This window comes from Syzygium oleosum, unplaced genomic scaffold, assembly GCF_021117445.2.
Source record: "Syzygium oleosum isolate NSW1041296 unplaced genomic scaffold, Sole_v2.1 Sole_v2.64, whole genome shotgun sequence".
Lineage (NCBI taxonomy): Eukaryota > Viridiplantae > Streptophyta > Magnoliopsida > Myrtales > Myrtaceae > Syzygium > Syzygium oleosum.
The window spans coordinates 104,074-125,541 of NW_026607548.1; the positions used below are offsets into that span (position 1 = coordinate 104,074).

General features: G+C 42.7%; 4 protein-coding genes and 1 pseudogene across 5 annotated transcripts; 1 reads left to right on the forward strand and 4 right to left on the reverse strand.

Annotated features, from left to right (window-relative positions):
* Positions 1-1,413: 1,413 nt before the first annotated feature.
* Positions 1,414-5,051, forward strand: LOC115667292 (chloroplastic lipocalin). Of its 2 annotated transcripts, none has more exons than XM_030588894.2 (5): positions 1,414-1,574; positions 2,381-2,504; positions 2,907-3,146; positions 4,216-4,506; positions 4,651-5,051. In XM_030588894.2, the coding sequence occupies exons 1-5, from the start codon at positions 1,513-1,515 to the stop codon at positions 4,927-4,929; spliced, it is 996 nt and encodes a 331-aa protein (XP_030444754.1). In that variant the 5' UTR covers positions 1,414-1,512; the 3' UTR covers positions 4,930-5,051. The 2 variants fall into 2 exon arrangements, with proteins under 2 accessions (XP_030444754.1, XP_056163992.1); XM_056308017.1 differs by having other exon boundaries at positions 1,416-1,574; positions 2,325-2,504.
* A 313-nt stretch (positions 5,052-5,364) lies between these two features.
* On the reverse strand, positions 5,365-6,959 carry LOC115667302 (protein LHCP TRANSLOCATION DEFECT). The gene is made up of 2 exons (XM_030588901.2): positions 6,632-6,959; positions 5,365-5,822 (listed from the first exon to the last, which is right to left on the reverse strand). Exons 1-2 carry the CDS (start codon positions 6,911-6,913, stop codon positions 5,568-5,570), a joined length of 537 nt encoding a protein of 178 aa, XP_030444761.1. The 5' UTR covers positions 6,914-6,959; the 3' UTR covers positions 5,365-5,567.
* A 4,140-nt stretch (positions 6,960-11,099) lies between these two features.
* Positions 11,100-13,046, reverse strand: LOC115667093 (uncharacterized). The gene is made up of 2 exons (XM_056308004.1): positions 12,837-13,046; positions 11,100-12,297 (listed from the first exon to the last, which is right to left on the reverse strand). The coding sequence occupies exons 1-2, from the start codon at positions 13,020-13,022 to the stop codon at positions 11,752-11,754; spliced, it is 732 nt and encodes a 243-aa protein (XP_056163979.1). The 5' UTR covers positions 13,023-13,046; the 3' UTR covers positions 11,100-11,751.
* A 1,472-nt stretch (positions 13,047-14,518) lies between these two features.
* LOC130137211 (probable serine/threonine-protein kinase PBL23) lies at positions 14,519-17,195 on the reverse strand. The gene is made up of 5 exons (XM_056308003.1): positions 16,908-17,195; positions 16,075-16,256; positions 15,780-15,969; positions 15,260-15,651; positions 14,519-15,041 (listed from the first exon to the last, which is right to left on the reverse strand). Exons 1-5 carry the CDS (start codon positions 17,029-17,031, stop codon positions 14,760-14,762), a joined length of 1,170 nt encoding a protein of 389 aa, XP_056163978.1. The 5' UTR covers positions 17,032-17,195; the 3' UTR covers positions 14,519-14,759.
* A 1,161-nt stretch (positions 17,196-18,356) lies between these two features.
* Positions 18,357-20,657, reverse strand: LOC130137194 (uncharacterized; annotated as a pseudogene).
* Positions 20,658-21,468: the final 811 nt, after the last annotated feature.

A 21,468-nucleotide genomic window follows, 5' to 3' on the forward strand; every position in this document is an offset into this window, starting at 1 on the left:
GTCCTCACCGTCGCTCAAAAACCAAATCAATGGCCAGCGCAACAGATCAGAACGCCACAAAAGGCAGGGATTCGGCGTACCGTCTTGGATCAGCAGGGCTTCCCGCAGGAGCTGTAGATGAGATTGAGGACGGCCTCGGTGGACTCGGAGAAGTTAGAGTGAGAGGTGAGCTCGGCGTGCCCTTGAGCTTCCTCCACAGACTTCAAGAGGGCGCCACAGTCGCCGCACTTGAGAGAGACGCCGGCCATGGCTCCGGTCCTCCGATCGGGGAAGGGAAAATCAAGAGAGAAACGCTTCGCGCTTGGAGAGATGCGGCTTTGCGATCGCCGGACGAAACGGTTGGGATTTCGCCATTACTGGTGAGGCTCAACCCCGCCGGCAACCGGCGGGGCCGAGCCTCGCCAACGATAGCGAGGACGACCCCTCGTAGGCAACTGACCTCGCCAGTTGCCGGCGACGTCGACCTCGCCAGCCGCCGGTGGAGTCGACCTCGCTGGCCCTCGCCTCTGGCCGGTCGCCGGACCGGCGACCGGCCATAGGTTGAAGATAAAGAAAATAAAGGAAAAAAGAAAAGAAAAGAAAAAATAAAAAAAATTCGATAAAATAAAAAAATAATATTATTAAAAAATTAGGTCAGGGTAAAATTGTCGCAAGTGTACCAGTTTAGGGTTTTTGGTGGTCAAAAAAATAGTTCGGGGTAAAATTGTCACAGGTGTACCAGTTTGGAGTTTTTTATGGTCAAAAAAATAGTTTGGGGTAAATTTATCACAAGTGTACAAGTTTAGGATTTTTCATGGTATTAACCCAAAAAATAATAAAAGTACTGTTCTGGTGCCGGAACAGTACCGTTTTTTGGCCGCTGGCGGACATTTTGGCCGGTCGGAGACCCAGACCCTTATTTGAGACTTTTTGGGCACTTCGGGCCCTTATTTGAGACTGACTAAGCACTTCAGACTCTTATTTGACACTTTGTCCACTTTGGGTACCGAATTGAGAATTTGACCCCATTTTGGATACCAAAATGGAACATATTAACTATGCACGAAAGCGAAGTAGTACAAGATTGGAAAGAGTGATCTTGTGCTTGAGTTGAAACACTAGCTCGCGTTTTGAGATTCTTCCATCTTGATTTTGGATAATTATTCAATTGTGATGGGACAAGAAATGTCATATCTCGAGAAGAGTTAATAGCTTATCTATAAAATCGGACACCAAAGGTTTGATCAGAACATGAAGAGACTAATTAATGAGTGAAAATGATTTCAGACCCTGATGCATATACATCCAGTCTCACCAAATGACATGCAAGTAAACCCGAATCTTTACAAGGAGAGACAGCCATTGAAGAGCCAAACACATCTCTCACCACATCTCACCATGCAAACGACGTCGTCTCCTTCCAGATATTTCCAACGACCCTGTCTGAGAAGCAGCTCAACGGCTTGTGACGGGACTTGTACAGTATATGCTCATTGCTCACGCTCGCTCAGAGAGAGAGAGAGAGAGAGAGAGATGGCGCATGTGCAGGCATCTCAATTTCTTCTTCAGCTACGGGCTCCTCCGCCAATACCCAGGTCCCAACACTCTCCAAAATGCTATCTTCTGCTTTCAATTGTATCCATTTTGTTAGAGGCTTGCTCATGTTTGATGTTGGCGATCTTCTATCCAATGCAATGATTGCTCTGCGAATTGGGTCTCTTATTAGTTTGCGCCGGAGGAATTCCTGGGTTTGTTTGCATGTATTGTCTTCTCCAACATGGTATCATTTGCAGTGGGCACTCAAACTTTGTTAAACTTGAATGTGGTTGATGATTGAGCATGATCTGTTGGTTGAGTTATGCTAGGTATATACTCATGCTGGCGTGCTAAATTGGTATATTGAGAGTAATGTATCGGTCTGCGAGTGGAATTTGAACAATTGGGCTACAATCAACACCCAAATCGAGTCCTCCACGCAACCTTGTATATCCATTTGTAGGCTATTCTCTTCTTAGTATATCTGATGAACATGTCTCTTGGGGCTCGAGTCATTGTTCAGATTGTTCTTTTTCGAGATATTCCGATATGTCCACACACAAAATTTGCTCTAATCTCATCTGTCTTTGAAGCCATAAGTAAACAGCCCTTCGCACTGAAGTCAAAGGTTCTAGCAATCTGTTGTTTGGTTTTGAGAGAGACCCAGCTTTTGGATGGTCATTTTCGATGCTTGAGTTTTGCTTCAGCTTGTATTAACATAAGCTTTTGTAGTCGTAGAACTGTTGGAGTTCATAATGGAGGCTGAGTAAGGTTTTTAGGAAGTTGCCCCTGTTTCATATGTCATGCAGTCTCCACTCTCCGGTTGGTTGATTTAGAATTATCCGCAATTCTCCTGCCCATGCAGGGTGATGCTGGGGAAACAAAGCCTGAAATGCTCTAGTGACCAATCTTTTACAAGTAAACTGGCGACTGGAAGTATAATGACTGGGATTGCTGCTTCGCTGATGTTTCTCCTCCCCACTGATCAGGTGTTCCACTTAGTGTAGCTGACAAGTGAATCTGTCGAATATTGCCATTGCTTGACGGGGACACTGTAAAACTATTGCCGAACAGCAATAATTTTTCTGTTCAGTATAAGTTGCGTGTCGCAGTCATAATGTTCACGCTTATTGGATTGATTGATTGACAGATCAAATTATGGGCTCTTTATTTAGACATCAGATTTTGGAGTCAAATTTCAGAGGATTAGATGATTCCCCAGTGGTTTCTTCATTTTTTTTACCATATTAAAGGAAAAAGTTGTCTGAGTTGTATCTCCTTTTCAATTTTTAATAGTCTGCTTTTGAAATGAACTACACAGTTTGTGTTTAGTTAGAAAAACTTTCAATTGGAAATCTCCCGTTTCATATCTACTTGCATTTGCGAGGCAGGTTTATGCACATGATTTCTCGCATCACCACAATGTATGCCAGCTTGCAAGTGCTGCAGAGACTGCGATGACATTGCCATTTGATAAGGGGTCTGGTGAAGAAAGCCAGAAGTTTATGGTCATGCGAGGTATGACAGCTGATAATTTTGACCCTATCAGATATTCAGGAAGATGGTTTGAGGTGGCATCTCTCAAACGAGGATTTGCCGGACAAGGCCAAGAAGACTGCCACTGCACTCAAGTAAGTGCTACAGTAATCTTGTTCAATGCATGCATGTTTGTATATAACGAAGAATAAAGGGCCTGTTTCGCTGTAGGAAATTGCAGGGTCCTTGGTTTGCGAAAACATATGGCAATGAAGTTTACAATAGAATTGTGAAGACATGTTTGGTTGTGTTACGGTAGATATTGTGAAAACATGTTTGGTAATCATGTTTTCACCAAACATGTTTTCAGATTTTGTGTTCATTTTTCCTTGTTTTATGAATATTAAATGAAGGATCAATTTTTGAAATCTTTATCCACAAAATCTACTCCTTGTCTGCAAAGTAGGATTTATGTCCATTAAATTAGTTACTGCTTATCTAAAACTATAATGTTTGACCATAAAATTGGTTACATATGTCTTTGCCCAAAAACTCGATATCTTACTTGAAGATGGAGACTCATGAACTACAATATCCATTATAAGTAAACATTTTCTAGTAATCTTCCCTTCTCCTATGATTTTCTCACCTTTATAACTGATGCCATTGGTCAACATTCACAATAAGAATACTCCCTGAAAATAAGGTCAACTCCTAACAAGAATGCTCCTTATGAGAAAAGAATATCACAATTTTTATACTTCTTTTGATTACGAAACTGACATAACCATATATATTTTTACAATTCTCATTCCTAAGAAATATTGTCTATTTCATGAACCGAACACGATTTTCATTTTCACTAACTACGAAAACTGAAAACTTTTTATCGAACCAGACGGACCAAAAAATATTCGTGTTCCTATTTGAACAGCTTAGACTGAGTAATGTCTAAAATCTTATTGTGCTTGATGAAAATGAAATCGAAAAGAATTCTGGTAGTTCTTACTTCTTTTATTGCTGCATTAATATCAGCTCAGCTTTGAGTGGATTAGTAATGTGGGTTTAGAGTTCAAATATCAAATGTGCGGCATACTGGTATACATGGACTTATGAAGGAACCCATTTTTTTTGAAAAAATACGTAAGGTTCTTTTGTCTGCTTTAAATTGTTGTTGCGATGACAATGGTGGCCGCTACAATACATTTTTGTGATACATTACAGGGAGTATACACATTTGACATGGCGGCACCATCAATCCGGGTCGACACCTTTTGTGTACACGGAGGACCTGATGGATACATAACCGGCATAAGGGGAAACGTCCAATGCATTCCGGAGGAAGAATTGGAGCAAAAGCAAACTGATTTAGAAAAGCAAGAAATGATCAAAGAGAAGTGTTATCTCCGTTTTCCTACGCTGCCATTCATCCCGAAGGAGCCATACGATGTCATAGCTACTGATTATAAGACTTTCTCTCTTGTCTCTGGTGCGAAAGACCGAAGCTTCATCCAGGTAACTGACTCATTTTCGTCAAGATAGTGAAAGATAACTTTCATATCTAGGATAGCAAATTTTACATGGAGAGCAATGACCAATGGCTGGAATTTTTTATAGAAAGGGACGCGAGAACATCTCATGATTTTTGTGATTCTACAGATCTATTCCAGGACACCCAACCCTGGACCTGAATTCATCGAGAAGTACAAGAGTTACTTAGCAAACTTCGGTTATGATCCGAATAAGATCAAGGATACACCACAAGACTGTGAAGTCATGTCAGATAGCCGGCTCGCCGCAATGATGTCGATGTCTGGGATGCAACAAGCTTTGACCAACCAGTTTCCAGAGTTAGAGCTACAGTCCCCTATCCAACTCAACCCTTTCACGAGCATATTCGATACTTTGAAGAAGCTTATCCAACTCTATTTCAAGTAGGCGTGCCTTTAATACACCGCGCCCGGATTTCCCTCGTGGAAGATGTTCATATGATAGTCATCCGGATTTTTTTGATATATCTGAAGCAATTCCGGCATATATCGTCCGATTGAATGCAAAAATTTGCCGTGTACTCTTCTCTTCCGACACTATCGTCGACAGTGTAGTGCTTTGAAATGAACACAAGCACTGAATTTGCTGGATGCCTATAATCTTAAGGATCTTGCGCATAAGTGCAACTAAATGAGCAAATAGGGGTCCCATCTGACCACCTGATTTAATTATCTTTAATTATTCAAGAAGTAATCAAGTATAATTAAGCAAGCTCTGAGAGTGAACATACACAGTGTGAGAAGAAATCTCCGTTTTTTTCTTGAAACGCAAGGAACGCTTTGCCAAACTCTTTATCAACTTGGTGATGTTCAGAGTGACCACTTTCCACAATCCTCCTCAAAGACACTGTAATCTTCTACTATGGGAATAACAAGAGTAACAAGACTGATGATCTAGTGATCAATACGGTACTGGTTACTACGGTAACCAGAAGAGAAGATCTGCACCAAAAACATGGCCTATAGAAATATGATGCACAACATGTATATGACAAATCATGCAAAATCGCACTGAAATTAGTCCGATCACGACTTCTGAACCGAAAACCCGAGGATGAAGTCCCTGATTTCTTCATCTGCCCTGTCGAGTGCAGTCCGACCGTTGGCGTCCTTGACATTGTAATCAGCCCCGGCCCTTAGTAGCTCCTCAATCTTTGGCTTGTCACCTTCCGATGCCGCCAACAGCAGTAAGATATCTACAGGATGGATGTTTTGGCTTAAAAGAGCCTCCATCTTGTCGTATGTTCCCTCGACGGCAAGCATCCCCATGTAGTTGAAGTACTGCAAATACCATTACAAATGCCTCTTTCATTCATTTGCACAAACATAATTCTGCTCAGAAATGGAAATCGGTCGCAGACACAAATGACTCCTCCCCAAATGCTGCCGGGCTTGGCGTCCACATAATTTCTACCTTCTCATTTCGTTCACTACTTAAGCTAAAGCCACAATAACGGAATTTCAACTGTCCAAGGATTAGGAATCCTATGCATTCATCTTGGTTTCCACACTATAACACCCAACCAAAAAGGAAGCACCGAAGACCGAAAGATTTTCAGAAAGATAGTAGCAAAAGCATGAAGTAAAACAGCTTGAGAGCAATGGCATCACACATCATTTACTCTACTCCTACTTTGCTTCAACCTTGTTTCATTTGTATCCGACAGGCTGACAATCATAACACTAATCAGAGCAAAAAGCCTATCCCTCTGTCCATGGTTAGAAGAAAAACTCCCACTGCTAATGAAACATGACAAATATACACGAACAGTAGGAATAGATAAGGCTGTCATTTACCACTTGAAGCTCACTCCACCCCATTTCCTGGACCTCCAAATAACTCACAACATTACATTTGCTACTTACATGTGCTTGCCTTTTCGCTCTTTAAGCTACTTGCATCCTCAAAAACCGTCCAATCTTGATGTGTGTGCACAAAGTATGCGATGACCCAAGCAGTCTAAAGTACCAAAACTTTCGCACCGTCTTCACATCGTCATTGAATCCCACAATTCAACCTCCTCAAATTACATCACGACTCCACGGAAAACAGAGAAAGAATTTACATGAAAAAAAACCGATGATCCTACCTGCTCAACGTCATCTCTGTCAAAATCATCACGGGACTGGCTGCCATAAATGCCGGCGCCTTCAGAATCAACCCCATTCTTCCCGAACTTGAACCAGCACCTGGCTCTCGACCCGTTGCACGGTCCAATCCTAACGGGTCGTGCCCAACCCAGCTTGCTTCTTGCACCCAGAAACCGTGAATTCAAGATCAAACAAGAAGGCGGAGAAGAAGGAGGAGGAGGAGGAGGAGGAGGTTTTGTGGTGAAGGGCAGGTGATGGATAGTGCATGATACTGAAGCCATTGCTATGAAGTACGAAAGGAAGCTGAGCTCTCTGTGTCACCTGCAAGTTTTATCCACTCGCACCTAGACGATCGTATGAACCCGAATCTATTCGGGCGGGTCCCCATGTGTGATTTGGTAATGGAGCCGGGTCGGCCCAATCAAGCCCAAATCCAGGCCCGCCCAGCCCGAAATGTACGTGCTCTCGAGGAGATGGCAGCAACGGTCTTGATAACGTTTGGTTCATTTGCAATCGAAGTCTAAAACATTTTGAAGACGGGCAGTCGAAATTTAAAGGGTGTTAAATTGATACAATTGAGTCGATTTGGACACCGGTTTCAACCAAACTTTGCTAATGTGGCATGTAGAAATTCGTTGTGGCGTTTTTTTAAATATCTTTTAGCATATGGAGCGCTGAAGTAGCATTTAGCATTGATGTGGAGTCGCATTAAAAAAGATGGATTTTTTTTTATAAAAGAAAATAAAAAAGGGCAAAACCTAAAGAGGACAAGAAAAATCAAATGAAGAGAGGGGCGGAAAGGCGGACCATGGACGGGGATCTATTGTTGATTGGGAGTTGGCATCGCTACCCCCGTGTCACCGGTCACAGTCGAGGGCCCTTGCCACAAGCACCCCCTCGGCGAGGTGTTGGCAATGTGGGGGCGGCATCTTCAAGCTCACGATGCCTCTTTCTCTCTCTAACTTTCAATTCTATTTTTCTTTTTTTGGTTTTTTCTCAAATTTTTATTATTTTTATTTTTTTTGGCTTTCTGATTTTTTATTTTATTTTTTGTTGTTTTCAGATTTTGAGTTTTCTTATGAGACGGACACATCAATATTGCGTCAGTGTCACATATGCCAAAAACTATTAAAATAAACACGTTGGGTTTCTAGTAAGCCACATTAGCAAAATAGGCTAAGCAATTATTAAAATTATTGCTGCTATCTCAAAAAAATTTTAAAACTTATATTACATTTTTTTTAAATGCTTAGGAATTGATTGCATATTGAGCAAAATGTTTGGGACTTTTAGTGCAATTTTCCCAATGTTTTACCAAAAAAAAAAAACAATCTAGCTCCAAGCACCCACCCATGGGTAGCTCAGTTGGTTAGGGCATACTTGGGATTGTGTGGTTAGGCACACTAGTCCTAAGTTCGATTCTCCAGCTGAGCACTTGTGATTTAAGTGGGGGGCCATGGCGGTGGGTTGCTATGCTAGTCTCCTCCGAGGAATAGTTGAGGTGCGCGCAAGCTGGCCCGGACACTTCGGTTACCAAAAAACAAAAAAAAAAAAAACAATCTGGCTCCAAGGCAACCCAGTCCGCTTAATGGTGCAGCATATTAAAGCCAAAACCACAATTTATCTCACTACTTGCTTTTCAAAATTACCCTTACTATATATAAGACTCATTGTCGAACAACTATTTACTTTCTTTCTGTGCATATAGAACCACCCCTTCATTTGATTTATAATAAGTGTCTATGATTTAGGAAGACTATCATCGTTATGGTGTTTAGCGTATACTTTTACATATGATGGTTATCATGTTATCCATAGAATGATATCACTAAATAAATAAAATAAAATATACAATATCATCTCAAAAGTTCTATGGGTATGCCTGAGAACTAATTAACTATTAGGCGAGCAACCATCATGATTAGGTTGCTATTTCTTTTAGCGAAATAGACCGGAATAAATAATATGGTTTTCGTTAACGAGTGCCTTAAGAAACTTGTGAAACACTTATGTGAAGAATGTACGTCATTTTCAATGCACGTTTATTCTGTTGGAGTGTCCATGCATTGAAAATGAAATCGATTATATATTTGGTATGATCAGCAAGTACCTTGGAGACATTTGTTGACAACTGTCCCCACGATATTTAAGACGGTCCATTTTAGAATGCAATCTCTTGATATGACGACATGACGGGCAAACTAAAATGGCATGATCTTAAAAGAAAGAAACAAGAAAGAGGTTTGTGGAACAGGATTTGAAAGAAGAAGGGGGGAAAATGTGGGTGTTCTAAATTGCAAAAGTTGCTAATTTTCTCACAAACAGATAATTGTTGGTAAGTGAATCGAACAAGAGCTTAGACTTGAGCAAACCGGACCCCCATTGTGACCTCGGACCGAGCTGTCGATTGGGAGGTGCGACTGCCTTGTGGCGGTCGCCGCAGACCACGGTTGCTACCGACCACCGCAATCGATGACAACCCGCCATGATTCTGATTGTGCGTGAGAGAGAGCGAGCCAGGGGTAAATTTAGCTTGGAGACGATGACTTACTTTTGAGGTGTAAATTTAGCTTTAAAGTTATAATATCGCCGGGCAACTCACAATTTACCCGTTGCAGCTGGTTCTTTTTGCCGTTCGTCCCTTTGTTTTTTTTTTTTTTGCTACTAAATGTGGAAGGTAAAACTCCCAGCAACCCACCACACCTCTCACAAATATACTTTAATTTCGATTGCCCAAGGCTCTTGTGATCCCATTTGATGAAGCTTTCAGCGATGGACGAGGGTGACTTATGGCGTTGGGTTGGCGGATGAAGGAGGAGGAGGACGTTGGACTGAAGAAGAAGATGCCATATCAGCACCTCTCTCTCCAAAAAATAATACAAAATGCCACGTCAGCATCACGTGTCACGAGAAACTAATATAAAAAGTCATGTCGGTATTTCGCCAATTTGACAATATTAAGAACTTGATTGCACTTTTTAAAAGTTTTAAAATCCGATTGCACTTTCGAAATAAACTTCAGCACTTGCGTGTGACCCTATGGGCTAACCGCGAAGAGCGAAGACATTGGTGAACCAACGAGGGGGGTTAAGCGGTACGATCCACTGCCCGGGTGGAATTTTCAGCTGATCCATATACTAAGCAGTATTTCTTATGTTTTCATTTTTTCCTTGTAGTTCTTTTTTTTACCAAGCATGTTTATTATTAAAATAACCAATCTACTAAGCTAACGACCAAAACTATTCTACTACATAGCTAGTAACTCATAAACACCAACTTATACAAAACCTCAGATTTCGATTAAAACCCCGAAGCCTAAGCAAAAGCATTGTCAAAACCGGCCAAGGCGAGTTTTTAAATTTAAACAAGACATTTCTTTTTCCTTAAAAGTGAAAATTTAAAGTTGATCGAACAAAAGCAACCATATTTTCAAAAGTTTGGAATTGGGAAACATACAGAGCACTTCAAAAATCAAAAGTTTGCTCAGAGTCGAGAACAATAATTGAAGCTCAAAAGACCAATAGCTAAAAGCCTAACACCAGAAGCTACCCCGACGAGGCTCTGAATTATTTTATAGCTGAGACGAAGAGTCCTTTTACAACTACAAGGTTTTGCTGGGACTTTCGGTGTGCCTCGACAAGACAACAAAAGACTACAGCTGTCGCCATAAACGTGACGACCCACAACACTAACAAGTGCCTACAGACACGTTGTCTTGATGCGATCAAATGTCAATGCCACGTATTTTATCTTTCTTCCTAGCTGTGGCAATACAGATTCACCCAAATGACCCGAGAAGTTACGAAGGACACGAGCGCCAAATTCTGGATCGGTCCCTTCAATGCCATTGAAGGTCATTTGCTCACAAAGGGTCTGGGAAGGTGAAAATAACTGGGAGAAACCCATCTCCTTCACCGCATCCATAAAGGGAATTTCAGTCATGGTTTCCTCATGAACATAGAGAAAAGAACCAGCAAATGCAACCACACCCATCATCCATCATCCATGCCCTGTGAAGCACTCAAGTTGCTCCACCAAATCAACCACTCAAGTCCTGTTGTTTTCACTTGGCACTGAAGTCGTGGAAAAAGCACACCACAGCTTATTTGAAAATGACAAGAAAGAGTCGCCTTCATCCTAATTATCTAGCATGTGGTGGTCTGCCTATTCTAGAGTGACTGCATATAGTGCCACGCAAATCATCATCTAGTGTCATTTTCGACCTGTACTGTAAATCCAGGCACTACCATGGTTAATCGAGCTGAAAATCGCAATTTACAACAAAAAAATTAGGAATGTTTAGCGGAGAGCAAGTTACCAGATTTCGACAGAAGTTCCTTCCATTTACCATATTAACATAAAACTACGTACGTTTGAAACAAATCAGAAAAAACTATCTTCCATTTCCCGTAATGACCTAATGCTTGTGGTAGCATTATCAAATTTAAGCAAACAATAAGAGCACCATTTAGCAGGTAGAGAAATACGACAGTTGGTTAGCACCTTAAAAGGTTTTAACTGCAAGCACATGTATAAAGTGACCTTATGTCACTATCCCATCCACCAAGTAGTAAAAATCTACAGGGGTTCCCTCTCAGATAGAAAACTTAAGGTTCAGAATTCATGTGAATACACTAGCTATGAGACCAAAACACCCAGTGCCCCAGATCGAAAGCAATCTTCCCACCCAGACAAGACCCAAAACCACCTCTCTTCATTATCAAGCTTCCATAGCTCCCGGCATAGAGAACATGTATAAATCCAGACCAAGCGACACAGAAATCCCTCAAGAAATGGCTGCTCCTGTCGAAATAGGGACAAAGGGCACCGTCGGATCCCTTATAATGCAGGAAATCGAGTATTTCAGAAGGGTCGAGTTGAGCTGTAGAGAGAATTCAGAGAAGCCTCGACCTCAGGTCACAGACATGGCTTCTTCCTCTAGCAATCCTGCCAAACCTACATTTGGTTCACTCTTGACCCATAAAAAGAAAAGGAAAGGGAGCAGCAATAGGCTCGTGCCAAGCATATGTTCTATGATTGAGGTTTCAGACAACAGAAGGCCTGTTGGCACTTCCAGTTTCAACTACAGAAACCTCAAATTGGACATGAATCTCCAAGCCTAGACAATACTCTCAGAGAGCTTTGAGAAGCTCAGCTTCTTAAGCCGGTTAGTTATAGGGCCAGCCCAAGCTCTATCAGCGTTGCCACATCTTATATCCACAACCTCAACAATGTTAGTTACCTTTTTGTCAGTTTTCCTTCTCTCTGGAGTTCCATCAAGAGCAACATCATCGCCTGCGAGCATTGGGAGTTCAGTGTTAGTTCTGCCATGACCTTTTGTTTTCCGAGGAACCTCCAGGCTTCTTTCATCAGCACAGTTGCTGCTGCTTGCTCCGTCCATTGACTTCCTTTGTTGTGGTCTTTTAGGAGTAGTGGCCCTGCAGGAAATGGAAACCACTTGCGGCCGAGGTCGATTTCTAGGAGAGATTGGCGTCTTAGGAGCAGACTTGATGGATTCCAATTCTCTCGTCATTAGCGCACTGATTGTACCAGTGGTTCCAATCCTGATGGATCCTCCACCACCTTTGATAGCTTCCAGCGTCTGAACCATGTTGCTGAACAGTCCAATCCACAGTCTAAGGTAATTCTTCCGGCAGAAGAGTTTCTGAAGACAACGGAGTGGAGAGATCACTGATCAGAATAGCAGTTGCAAACATTTCCTGTAGTATCACTAGTTTGGAGTATGTAAATTCTTGAATGTACATGTCTAAGATAAGAACAATTTTAAGTTTACATAAAGATCTTAAAACAGCGTGAACGAGTTCAAACGACGTCTTAACCTCGGCACACGCACCAAAACCTCCTGTTGATGTTAAGTCTCAGCAAGAAAATTCATGTCCACAATAAGGTCATAATGGTATCGAAATTCCAGACAGGTGAATGACAAAGACCGACAGTTCAGGAACGAAATTAAGCACGGCTTGACCAAGATTTATCATAAGCAAATTGCAAAAGCAACTAAAGCCGTCGACAAAGCTGGTAAACATTAAACAGAACGAACGTGCATCGAGTTTGAAGTTCAAATCCTATGTTTCCACAGAGATTCTGCAAAAGGGGTAAAAGAAAGTTTCAAACTTCTCACGAAAGATGTAACTTTTAATTACGAAATCACAAGACAAAGTGCGCGACTTGCAGTGAAGATACCTCCAACTCCAAGCAATCAACCCATTTCAGCTCAAATCCATTTCCATTCAAAAAACAAAGCTTTCCCATAAAAGCAAAACTGGAATATAGAGCAAAGCATTCTACGAGAGAAATCAGTCCCAAGAAGCAACGACCGAGCAACTCCGAGCACATCGACAACTCGCAAAAACCAAACAAACCGTCCATGGAACCGATTCGCCCAAAGGTCAAAACCTCAACTCGAGAGAATCACAGTGCGAACAAACCCCGTAACCACGGAGCAGATGATTCGCATTGAGACTAAGCAAGTACCTAGGACTAGGAGCGTTCGACAGCGAGCAAATCCGAGCAGATCCAACCAAGATAACGCCGAAACAATCGAATCAAAGACCCATTCTTTCCTCGTCGCGGCAACCTTCGAAAGGGACAGAGAGATACCCGAGGGAAAAGCTCCACCGAGATAGATCTTCACACGAGTGATAGTGTCGCCATCATCATCACCTTGCAGAAACCAACACGATAGCTTCGCATCGACTCGCGAACAGCCGCTGACGATCTCCGTGTCCTTATTTGCGATTCTGAAGAGCCCGGCCAACTTAGAAACGACGCACTCCAATTATTCCCTGTCGACCGGTTGGTCGGTTCTCTTATGTTTTGCGAAGACTTGAAGGTTAGGATTGGGAGCATAATGACATAAATTGTCCTTAAATTTTAATTTAATATAATTTATAAATTTTTAATTTATTTAATATGATTTGTAAATTTTAATTTAGTGTGTAACGTCGATCTTGAATTTTTAATTTATTTAATATAGTCCTTAAAATTTTGGTATATGTTCTACTTAGTTCCTGAATTATATGAAAATATTTAATGCGATCTTTCGATCAAATCAAGTTTAGGGACAATATCGAATATTTCCATATAGTCCTGGGATTAAATTGAACATCATGGACAATATTAAATAAATTAATAGTTCGAACTTGACATCGCACGTTGAGTTAAAGTTTGGAACCATACTTAATAAATTAAAAGTTTAAGGAGATGGCTAATTTAAACCCGTTACGATTGAATTGGATGGAGTTCATGCGAAACACCCAATCCTAAGCCTCTTGAAAATAAATCAAATACCAAAAAATTTATAATGATTTCGATTTTAACGAAGAAGTATATAAGTGTCTCGTTGATTTTTTAAGTATTGCACACATCATAAAAAAGTACAAGTTTTGAAATTCAGAAAATTCATCGGCAGCTGACGCTTTGAAAATGTGAACTCTTTTATTTGAAAAGATAGTTTTTTTCGAAAAGCTTTTCGATATCCAAAGTGTCGAGAAGTGTTATCATCGTAAATTACGAATTTCCTTCGGAGTGTTGCACGAATGGTGCATCGCACTATAGCGTGACGGCTTGGCAACAGTCAAACTAAGCTATCAAGAACGAGAACGACGTACCAACAACCGGCACAAAATGCCTAAATACAAGATGTACCTTGTTGCCCCACCAGAAAAGGAAGCCGTCGTTTGTACACTTCCAACGTTTTTCAAACTGGAGTTTTGGACAAAAAGAAGGATGTGATGATAACTGCCTAATTTTGGGTTATAAATCTCCCAATTTTTTTTCCAAATCAACTGCAAGTGATTGATTATGGACGGATAATCAGGCTGTTGACAAGTTTAATCCCATGCCTTCTGAAATTTTCCAGTGGATTTCAGCAAATCCTTCCTTCTCCAACTTTTGATTTTCCCACTCGAATCCACATAGATAATCGAAAACGTCAGTTTATCTGACCGGAAACACACAACTTTGAGACAAGAAAACAGAACAAGATATCAGAGGAGATGACATTCGCATGGTTATGGAAGATTTTACACAAGTTTGAGTCGAACCATTCGATTTCCTTTCTTCTCTTTTCAGACTCCCCAGAGGCATTTTCCCTCATCATCACCTCTAACTAACGATCTCAATTTCTGCTCCGTCTGTTCCTGCACCAGGAAAACCACATTTGGCACCGTTCTCTTCGGCGACACTTTCCTCTTGCTTGTTCCTGTTTGCCAAATACTCGAGAGCTGTCACGACATCGCTGATCAGAGGCCGAGTGCTCGCCTCCTCCTGAAGGCACATAGCCGCGACTGCGAGAGCCTGGTAAAGACCCTTTATCGGATAGGCTCCTTCAAGCAACGGGTCAGCCATTAATGTGAACTTCCTTCTGTCCTTGAATAGAGGTTGTGCCTAAGAGCAAGATCAAGTAATTTCCATCAGTTCAAGGCTTGAAAATGTTTTTTGATCCTGATAGGCCTCTAATAGACTGACAAAAATTATAACCCGATGAATAAATGAGAGTCGGATTATAAAAAATTTATCAGGCATTGCTACCATCAATTTGAAAAGGCTTGAGTTGTATGAGAGGCTAATTATTCAGTAGAAGGTTGAAAACCTTTCAGACCTACCCAAGCAACTAAGTTCTGCTCTTCAGTTGGCCTTGTATTGTCAATTACTCTCCTTCCTGTGATGATCTCCAGGAAAACAACCCCAAAGCTGTACACATCGGACTTTGTTGTCAATTGGCCCGTCAGCGCATATTCAGGTGCACAGTAACCGTAAGTGCCCATGACCCGTGTCGACACATGGCTCTTGTCCCCTGTGGGACCTAGCTTCGCGAGCCCGAAATCGGAGAGCTTTGGGTTGAATTCCTCGTCCAGTAGTATGTTGGATGCCTTGAAATCACGGTATATCACGGGGGGATTGGCCTGCTCATGCAAGTACTCGAGCCCTTTTGCGGCTCCTGAAGCGATTTTCATCCTGGTGTTCCAATCCAAGGGTGCCTTCCCCGGAGGCAGTTCTGAAAAAGTCCAAGAAAAAAGCATTCAGGAATCAACCTACATGCTTTTGTTTTCAAAATTCGAGATCAACTTTCGGACGATTTCGGTTAGTTTGTTTCAGAGATCTATACTCAGATGCCAAACTTACCGAGAAGGTGGTCCTCTAGAGAACCATTAGGCATGTACTCATATACAAGAACCCTCTGATCTCCGTCAGCACAATATCCAACCAAATTGACAAGGTTAGGATGGTGTAGCAGACTCAACATCAAGACCTCCACAAGGAACTCCCTATTCCCTTGAAACCCATTCCGGTCGAGTTGCTTAACGGCAACCACCTGATAAGTAATGCTCGACGCACGGCGGTGCGTATTAACTGTTAATTCAGTTTTTTTAGCAACAAGACAAGACACAAAAGGGAGGGAGATATTTCACGTCATTACTTGATTTTTGCTCTCTATATGTCCTTTGTACACTCTCCCGAAACCGCCTTCGCCGATTAGAGAATCGGGGTTGAAATTCTTTGTTGCAACACACAGCTCCCTGAATGTAAATATCTGAGCTGCGATATTCCCTTTTCCGATTTTTTTTATTTCTTCGGTGATGTATCTGCGCCTGCTGCTATCTGCATTAAGGGAAATTTTTTCTTGATCAGTTTTGCGAAGCATTGCCTTTAGTTTAGAAGCCAGAAGTTTATGTTACCTAATATCATCAAGCATTCGCATCACTTGTGTTCGTGACAAAAACTTTCAGGACAATCTAAAATTGTAAGACATGGTCAAAGATGGTGATTGACTTCCTTAATCCTACATCTCTCTCTCTCTCTCTCTCTCTCTCTGCTAGGTTAACACTAGCTTTTCATGATCCAAAGAATTTATGAATGAAGAACTCAGACTCGTGATTTGATTCAGAGACTATGACGCGACTACCAAGATTCTTCAAGCCATTCAAGGAGATATCACTGTATATGTGCCTACAAACATGGTAGGAACTGAAAAAACGCTTAAATTTGAAGGCACGAAGATATAATGCAACATGAGTAGAGCCTCCAGAATTTCGGAATTGGCCTTCGAGAAGAGCTTAATCTGATGTTCAATTGTAGTTGGATTATATTGAAAGTATCTTTACAGGCACGTTTTATTCTGTCGATTCATGGACATATTTCACGAAGAGAAAATGCAGAATCATCAATGACAAGTATTTGTTATATCATATTCGAACAAAGACAGACCTGGACCGAAGGATCATTCAGCGACAATTGATGTGAGATTGTTACCTGATTTGAAGGAAATGTTGGCGAATGAGGCTAAAGTCTTTGTGTCGTGGTATTCTTGAATGCTCTTCTTCAATGATTTTCGGGCGAGTCTTCTTTCGGACATGCAACATTGGAAACAGCTCATTTTCTCCTCCTTGTAGTGCTTTCAATCCCCAAGTACTCGGATACAGCCACCATCAAAAACCCAGAAACAATATCTTTTGATGATGGACCGATCACACCGAATTTGTAATCATAATAGATCTCAAACCCCACCCCCAAAAAAAATAAAAAGATCCTATCCTACAACTGCTCATAATCCGAGAACAGTATTATTTCAGTGAGAAACAAGGACAAAAGAAGCATTTTCTTTTACCCCTAGATGGAACTAGAATCTTTTTTTTTTTTTTAAGATCTCTGAGAAAACACAAGAACGCAGAAAAATGTTTACTTAGATCATCTTTCCCTGCAATGCTCTCTCCACCCATGGAGTTCGCAGAGAATGAGAGAGACCCTATTATAACTGCAATTTGCTAAAATTAAGAAAAGAGAGACAGGTACACACGTTTGCTTAGCTGCCTCCCTCTCTGTGCCTGATCTTTTGTTTATCAAATTTAGCATGTTTCTTTTCTGGACCTCTTCCCTCCTAATAATAAACTCATGCAATTTTAAATTGTACATCAGATCTCAGGGCACAACACAAGCCTACTCTCTCAGGCCATTCCATTTGAACGAGCCAGAGAGAGCTCGAAAAGGTTAATTGGCTTTGTTGTTCCACTTTTAAATAATCTCATTTCTTGTGGAACAAATCCTCAGCTAGGACGTAGAACGAATGGTGCAATTGAGTTTTCCAATTACCCTTTTCTCCAAATCAGTGATCTGCAATATGACGTTCTGCAATCTGATCAACCCAAATGAGCAACAGTACCCTTTTTGACTTGATATTGCATGAGGAGCAAAAGCACTTGTACCATTCCTTTTGAGTGAAAGTTCTTCAATATGAGAATTCCCGTCAAAATTGCAAGGGAATCAACTATTAACGGTAAAGCTCTGTTTTTTCTTTTTGTAATTTGGCGAGACTTAACAGGTGAGCTAGCTCAATTGAAACAAAAACTGCTGCACAAGTCGACTCTGTATCATTTGAAATGAGAAGAATCAAGAAATTTTCATTCTCAAGACATTTCCGTATCAGGATGATCTTTGTCAAAAAACGGCATCTTTCAGAACCAGATACAATAATCACAGGCTTTGATTCTAGTCTTCGACATAATGGAAAGCAGAATGATACAAGATCTAGGACATATTCCCGGGAAAAATAACCTTTTGACCCTGGAAAATACTTTAACATCGTTGTGCAGGGGATATCCTCAGCAGGCATTACTCCTGCCAGTTTTTGATAGATGATGGTTGTTAAAAAGCCGATGGCTATTCATTCGGATTTTCTGGAACTTTTAAATTCATTTTCACACATTCACAAAAAATGAAGTCTTGTCCACTGCATCAGATACATGACACTAAAATCAGCCACAAAGCATTGCCACTTCTCACACAAGCTAAATAATCAACCGAACAAGCAATCTAAACATTCACAAAGCATTGAGATCAATCTCTGCGAACCTCCCAAAAAGCAAAAATGAAATGAAATAGAATAAGAAGGGAAGGAAAAGAAATGATAGTCTAGAGCATTAACAAAAAAGAGATCTAGTTGAATACTACAGACATGGAAGGACAGTAGAAATTTATAGAAAGCATCACAGTTCGAATTCTTCAGAGTGACTTTCATTTGGTAATCCGAGCTTTTCGCTCAGCAACTGCTCTCTCCAACTTGCTAATCCGAACTTCGAGATCTGCCACTAGCATTTCACACGTTAAACGCTCACTGCTTTCTCCCGCAGTTTCATCGGCTAAACCTCCGTCAGTAAATCTCTGCCCTATTCCATTAGTGCCTTCCTCATCGTCTCTTTGAGCTCCTCCAGGAGCAGTATCGTGGGGCCTATTCCTCACGACAGGTTCCATTGGTGACGCTCTCGTTTCGATGTCAGTGTCTCCTCTACCCACATTCTGTAAGAAGGAACTTTGCATTTGATCATTCTGCAAGCATTTGTTGCCGAGACCAACCGAGCAGCTCCCGGTAGCTCTACTTCGCTTAATGGACCTAAAAAATTCTCCCAAAGTTAGCCCATCATCATCTTCACTGGAGTCGGCTGTGTCCACACTAACGCTTTTCAGCCGAAAACCGGGAGGAACTGGGTCATCATTAACTACCGACCTTCCTTTTAATCCCTGCATTGATCTATCTGAACTCCTTGAAGCCCACCACTTAGCATAGCGAGCTGTTACGCACGGTTTGTAAAGCCTCGCTGGAATGTACAACTGCGCGCCTTGGATAGACTTATTGTAGTTGTCCCAAGCAATCCCAGGGTCCTGGTTGCAGGGGGCAACCCGACCTGGCATATCTTGATCCATCCCGAATTGCATGGCCACTCGATGAGGTGAATACTTCTCGACAATATCCAGCCCGGGCAACTCACAGGCCATCAAGCAGTGAGCGAATGACCTCAGTTCCGCATCGGCGTCCTCCTCCAGCGATACCCAGTTCTCTTTCTCGCCATAAAATGCATAGGACGCCGAGTCATTCACGGCCAAGCTGTAGGGACGCCATTTAAAATGCACTCTGGCTTCGCCCATCATGGAATGCACATTTTGAAGGTTCAATTTTTTCGATTTGTGCCATCGTCCCAACCTAGGCTCCCCTGGCTGAACCTCTCTACGATTTGGCCTGATGGTGGTCACAAATCTCTCCCAGGCCCATACCTGAACCAAAGCAAACGGAGCCGACACTTTTACATAAATCTCTTTCCCTTCATTTCCATCCTTCATCCCTGGAACTAGCCCATCTAAAACAATCTTCAGCCAACTTAAATCTCTATAAATACTAGCTAAAACAGCGGGCGCAAGTGCAATCCTCACGCCTCTAGCCAGACCTATCGCCATCTGCCGTACACTCGCGGTGATCACGTCGGAAGAGCCCGCGAATACAAACCTCGACAGCCAGAACGCGAGGAAGACCTCGTGCTCAACGTCGCTCCCGGTGTCCCTAAACTTCTCCATCCACTTGCAGCTGTCCCCCACGTTTGCCGGGGTCTTCGTCATCTCCGACCTCGCTCGCTCCAGCTTCGCCTGGACCTCCCCCGAGTGGCTCCCGAGATGGCTCGAAACAGGGGAGGATCCCCAGACCGAGTAACCACCTAGGACCATCACGTCCTCCAGCGTGATGGTGGCCTCGCCTCAGGGGAAAACGAAGGTGTTCGTGTCGGGACACCAACGTTGAGCGAGCCCGAGGACCAAGCCAGGGTGCTTCCGGATCGAGAACGTCGAACACTTGATGGCGTCGTAAATACCGGCTCTCCTCCACGTGGGCTCGTGCGCGGACTCCATGCGATCGACCCACGCGGTCCACCTCTTGGTCGGGCGGCGCCAGTTGTCCAACCTGACGCTGATCGGCAAGCTCTCCGGCGGCGGCGGGGTCGGGACGGGCGGAGGCGGGTGGGTCTCGGGCTCCGCCGCGGAGGGTCTGAGGAAGTGGCCCGTTCTCGGAGCCGGGTCGGCGTCTCCGTTCGGGGAGAGCATGAGCTCTTTCCTCTCTTCCACCACGAAGATGTGCTTGTTCTCCATGGTTTGGAAAGCGGGAACGGAGGATCGAGATGGCAGAGGAAGCTCAGGATGGTAAGAAGAAGAAGAAGGTGAGTGAGGAGGATGTGCATACGAGCGAGAAAGCGCTGGGAGTAATTGGGCCGCAGCACTGCACGGAGGGCGTGACTGCGACTCGTTGCTTCAAATGGTACCCGGCGCTTTTATCTGTGAATAACCGTTTCCGGCAATATAGTACTGCACCACCAGTCGATTAACGCGGAATTTTGTTTTTTTAAGGGCCTTTCGCATGTATAGTAAGTATATTACCCCTCACTTTTTCCATCTGAGAATGCTTTATCTCACGTAGTCAAATGTGAGGCCCATTTGAGGTCTTTCTTTTTCATTTGTTTCCTTTGTTATTGTTTCACTTTACTTCGTCTTGTTGTCGATTGTGTTGATGCGTATCACCGGTGCGTCCTCATCTTCCTCCTCCGAGACCTCCACGCACACCAACAGCTGCACGGTCTTATAGAACCTCACAAGCTTTCTCTCTACCTCGCCATCGCCCCTGACAAAATTCTTGGCACGTCTGGTAGAACCACCCCTATGCCAACACAAGGGACAGCTTGATCTCCTCCCTTGGCTTCTTGTCCGGCATGGTCCATGGCATCTGTTTCTGGTGCTCCTCCTCAAACGCTGCGTCGAACTCCGGAGACACGCCCCTGCCACCTCTCGATCGCGATCGTCTTTTCGAACGCTGCCTCCGGCAGCAACGAGGGGAGCTTACTCTACGTTGCGGCCACATAGCTCGATTCATATTGCCTCACCTTTCTCATGTGCCTCACATACTTGAGGTTCATCAGTCTCGCCTTTTCCACCATTTCATATCACTAGTGAGGAATAGGTAGGAGAGCGAAACTTCTTTGTAGAGCTTGGCCTTGGCGTTGAA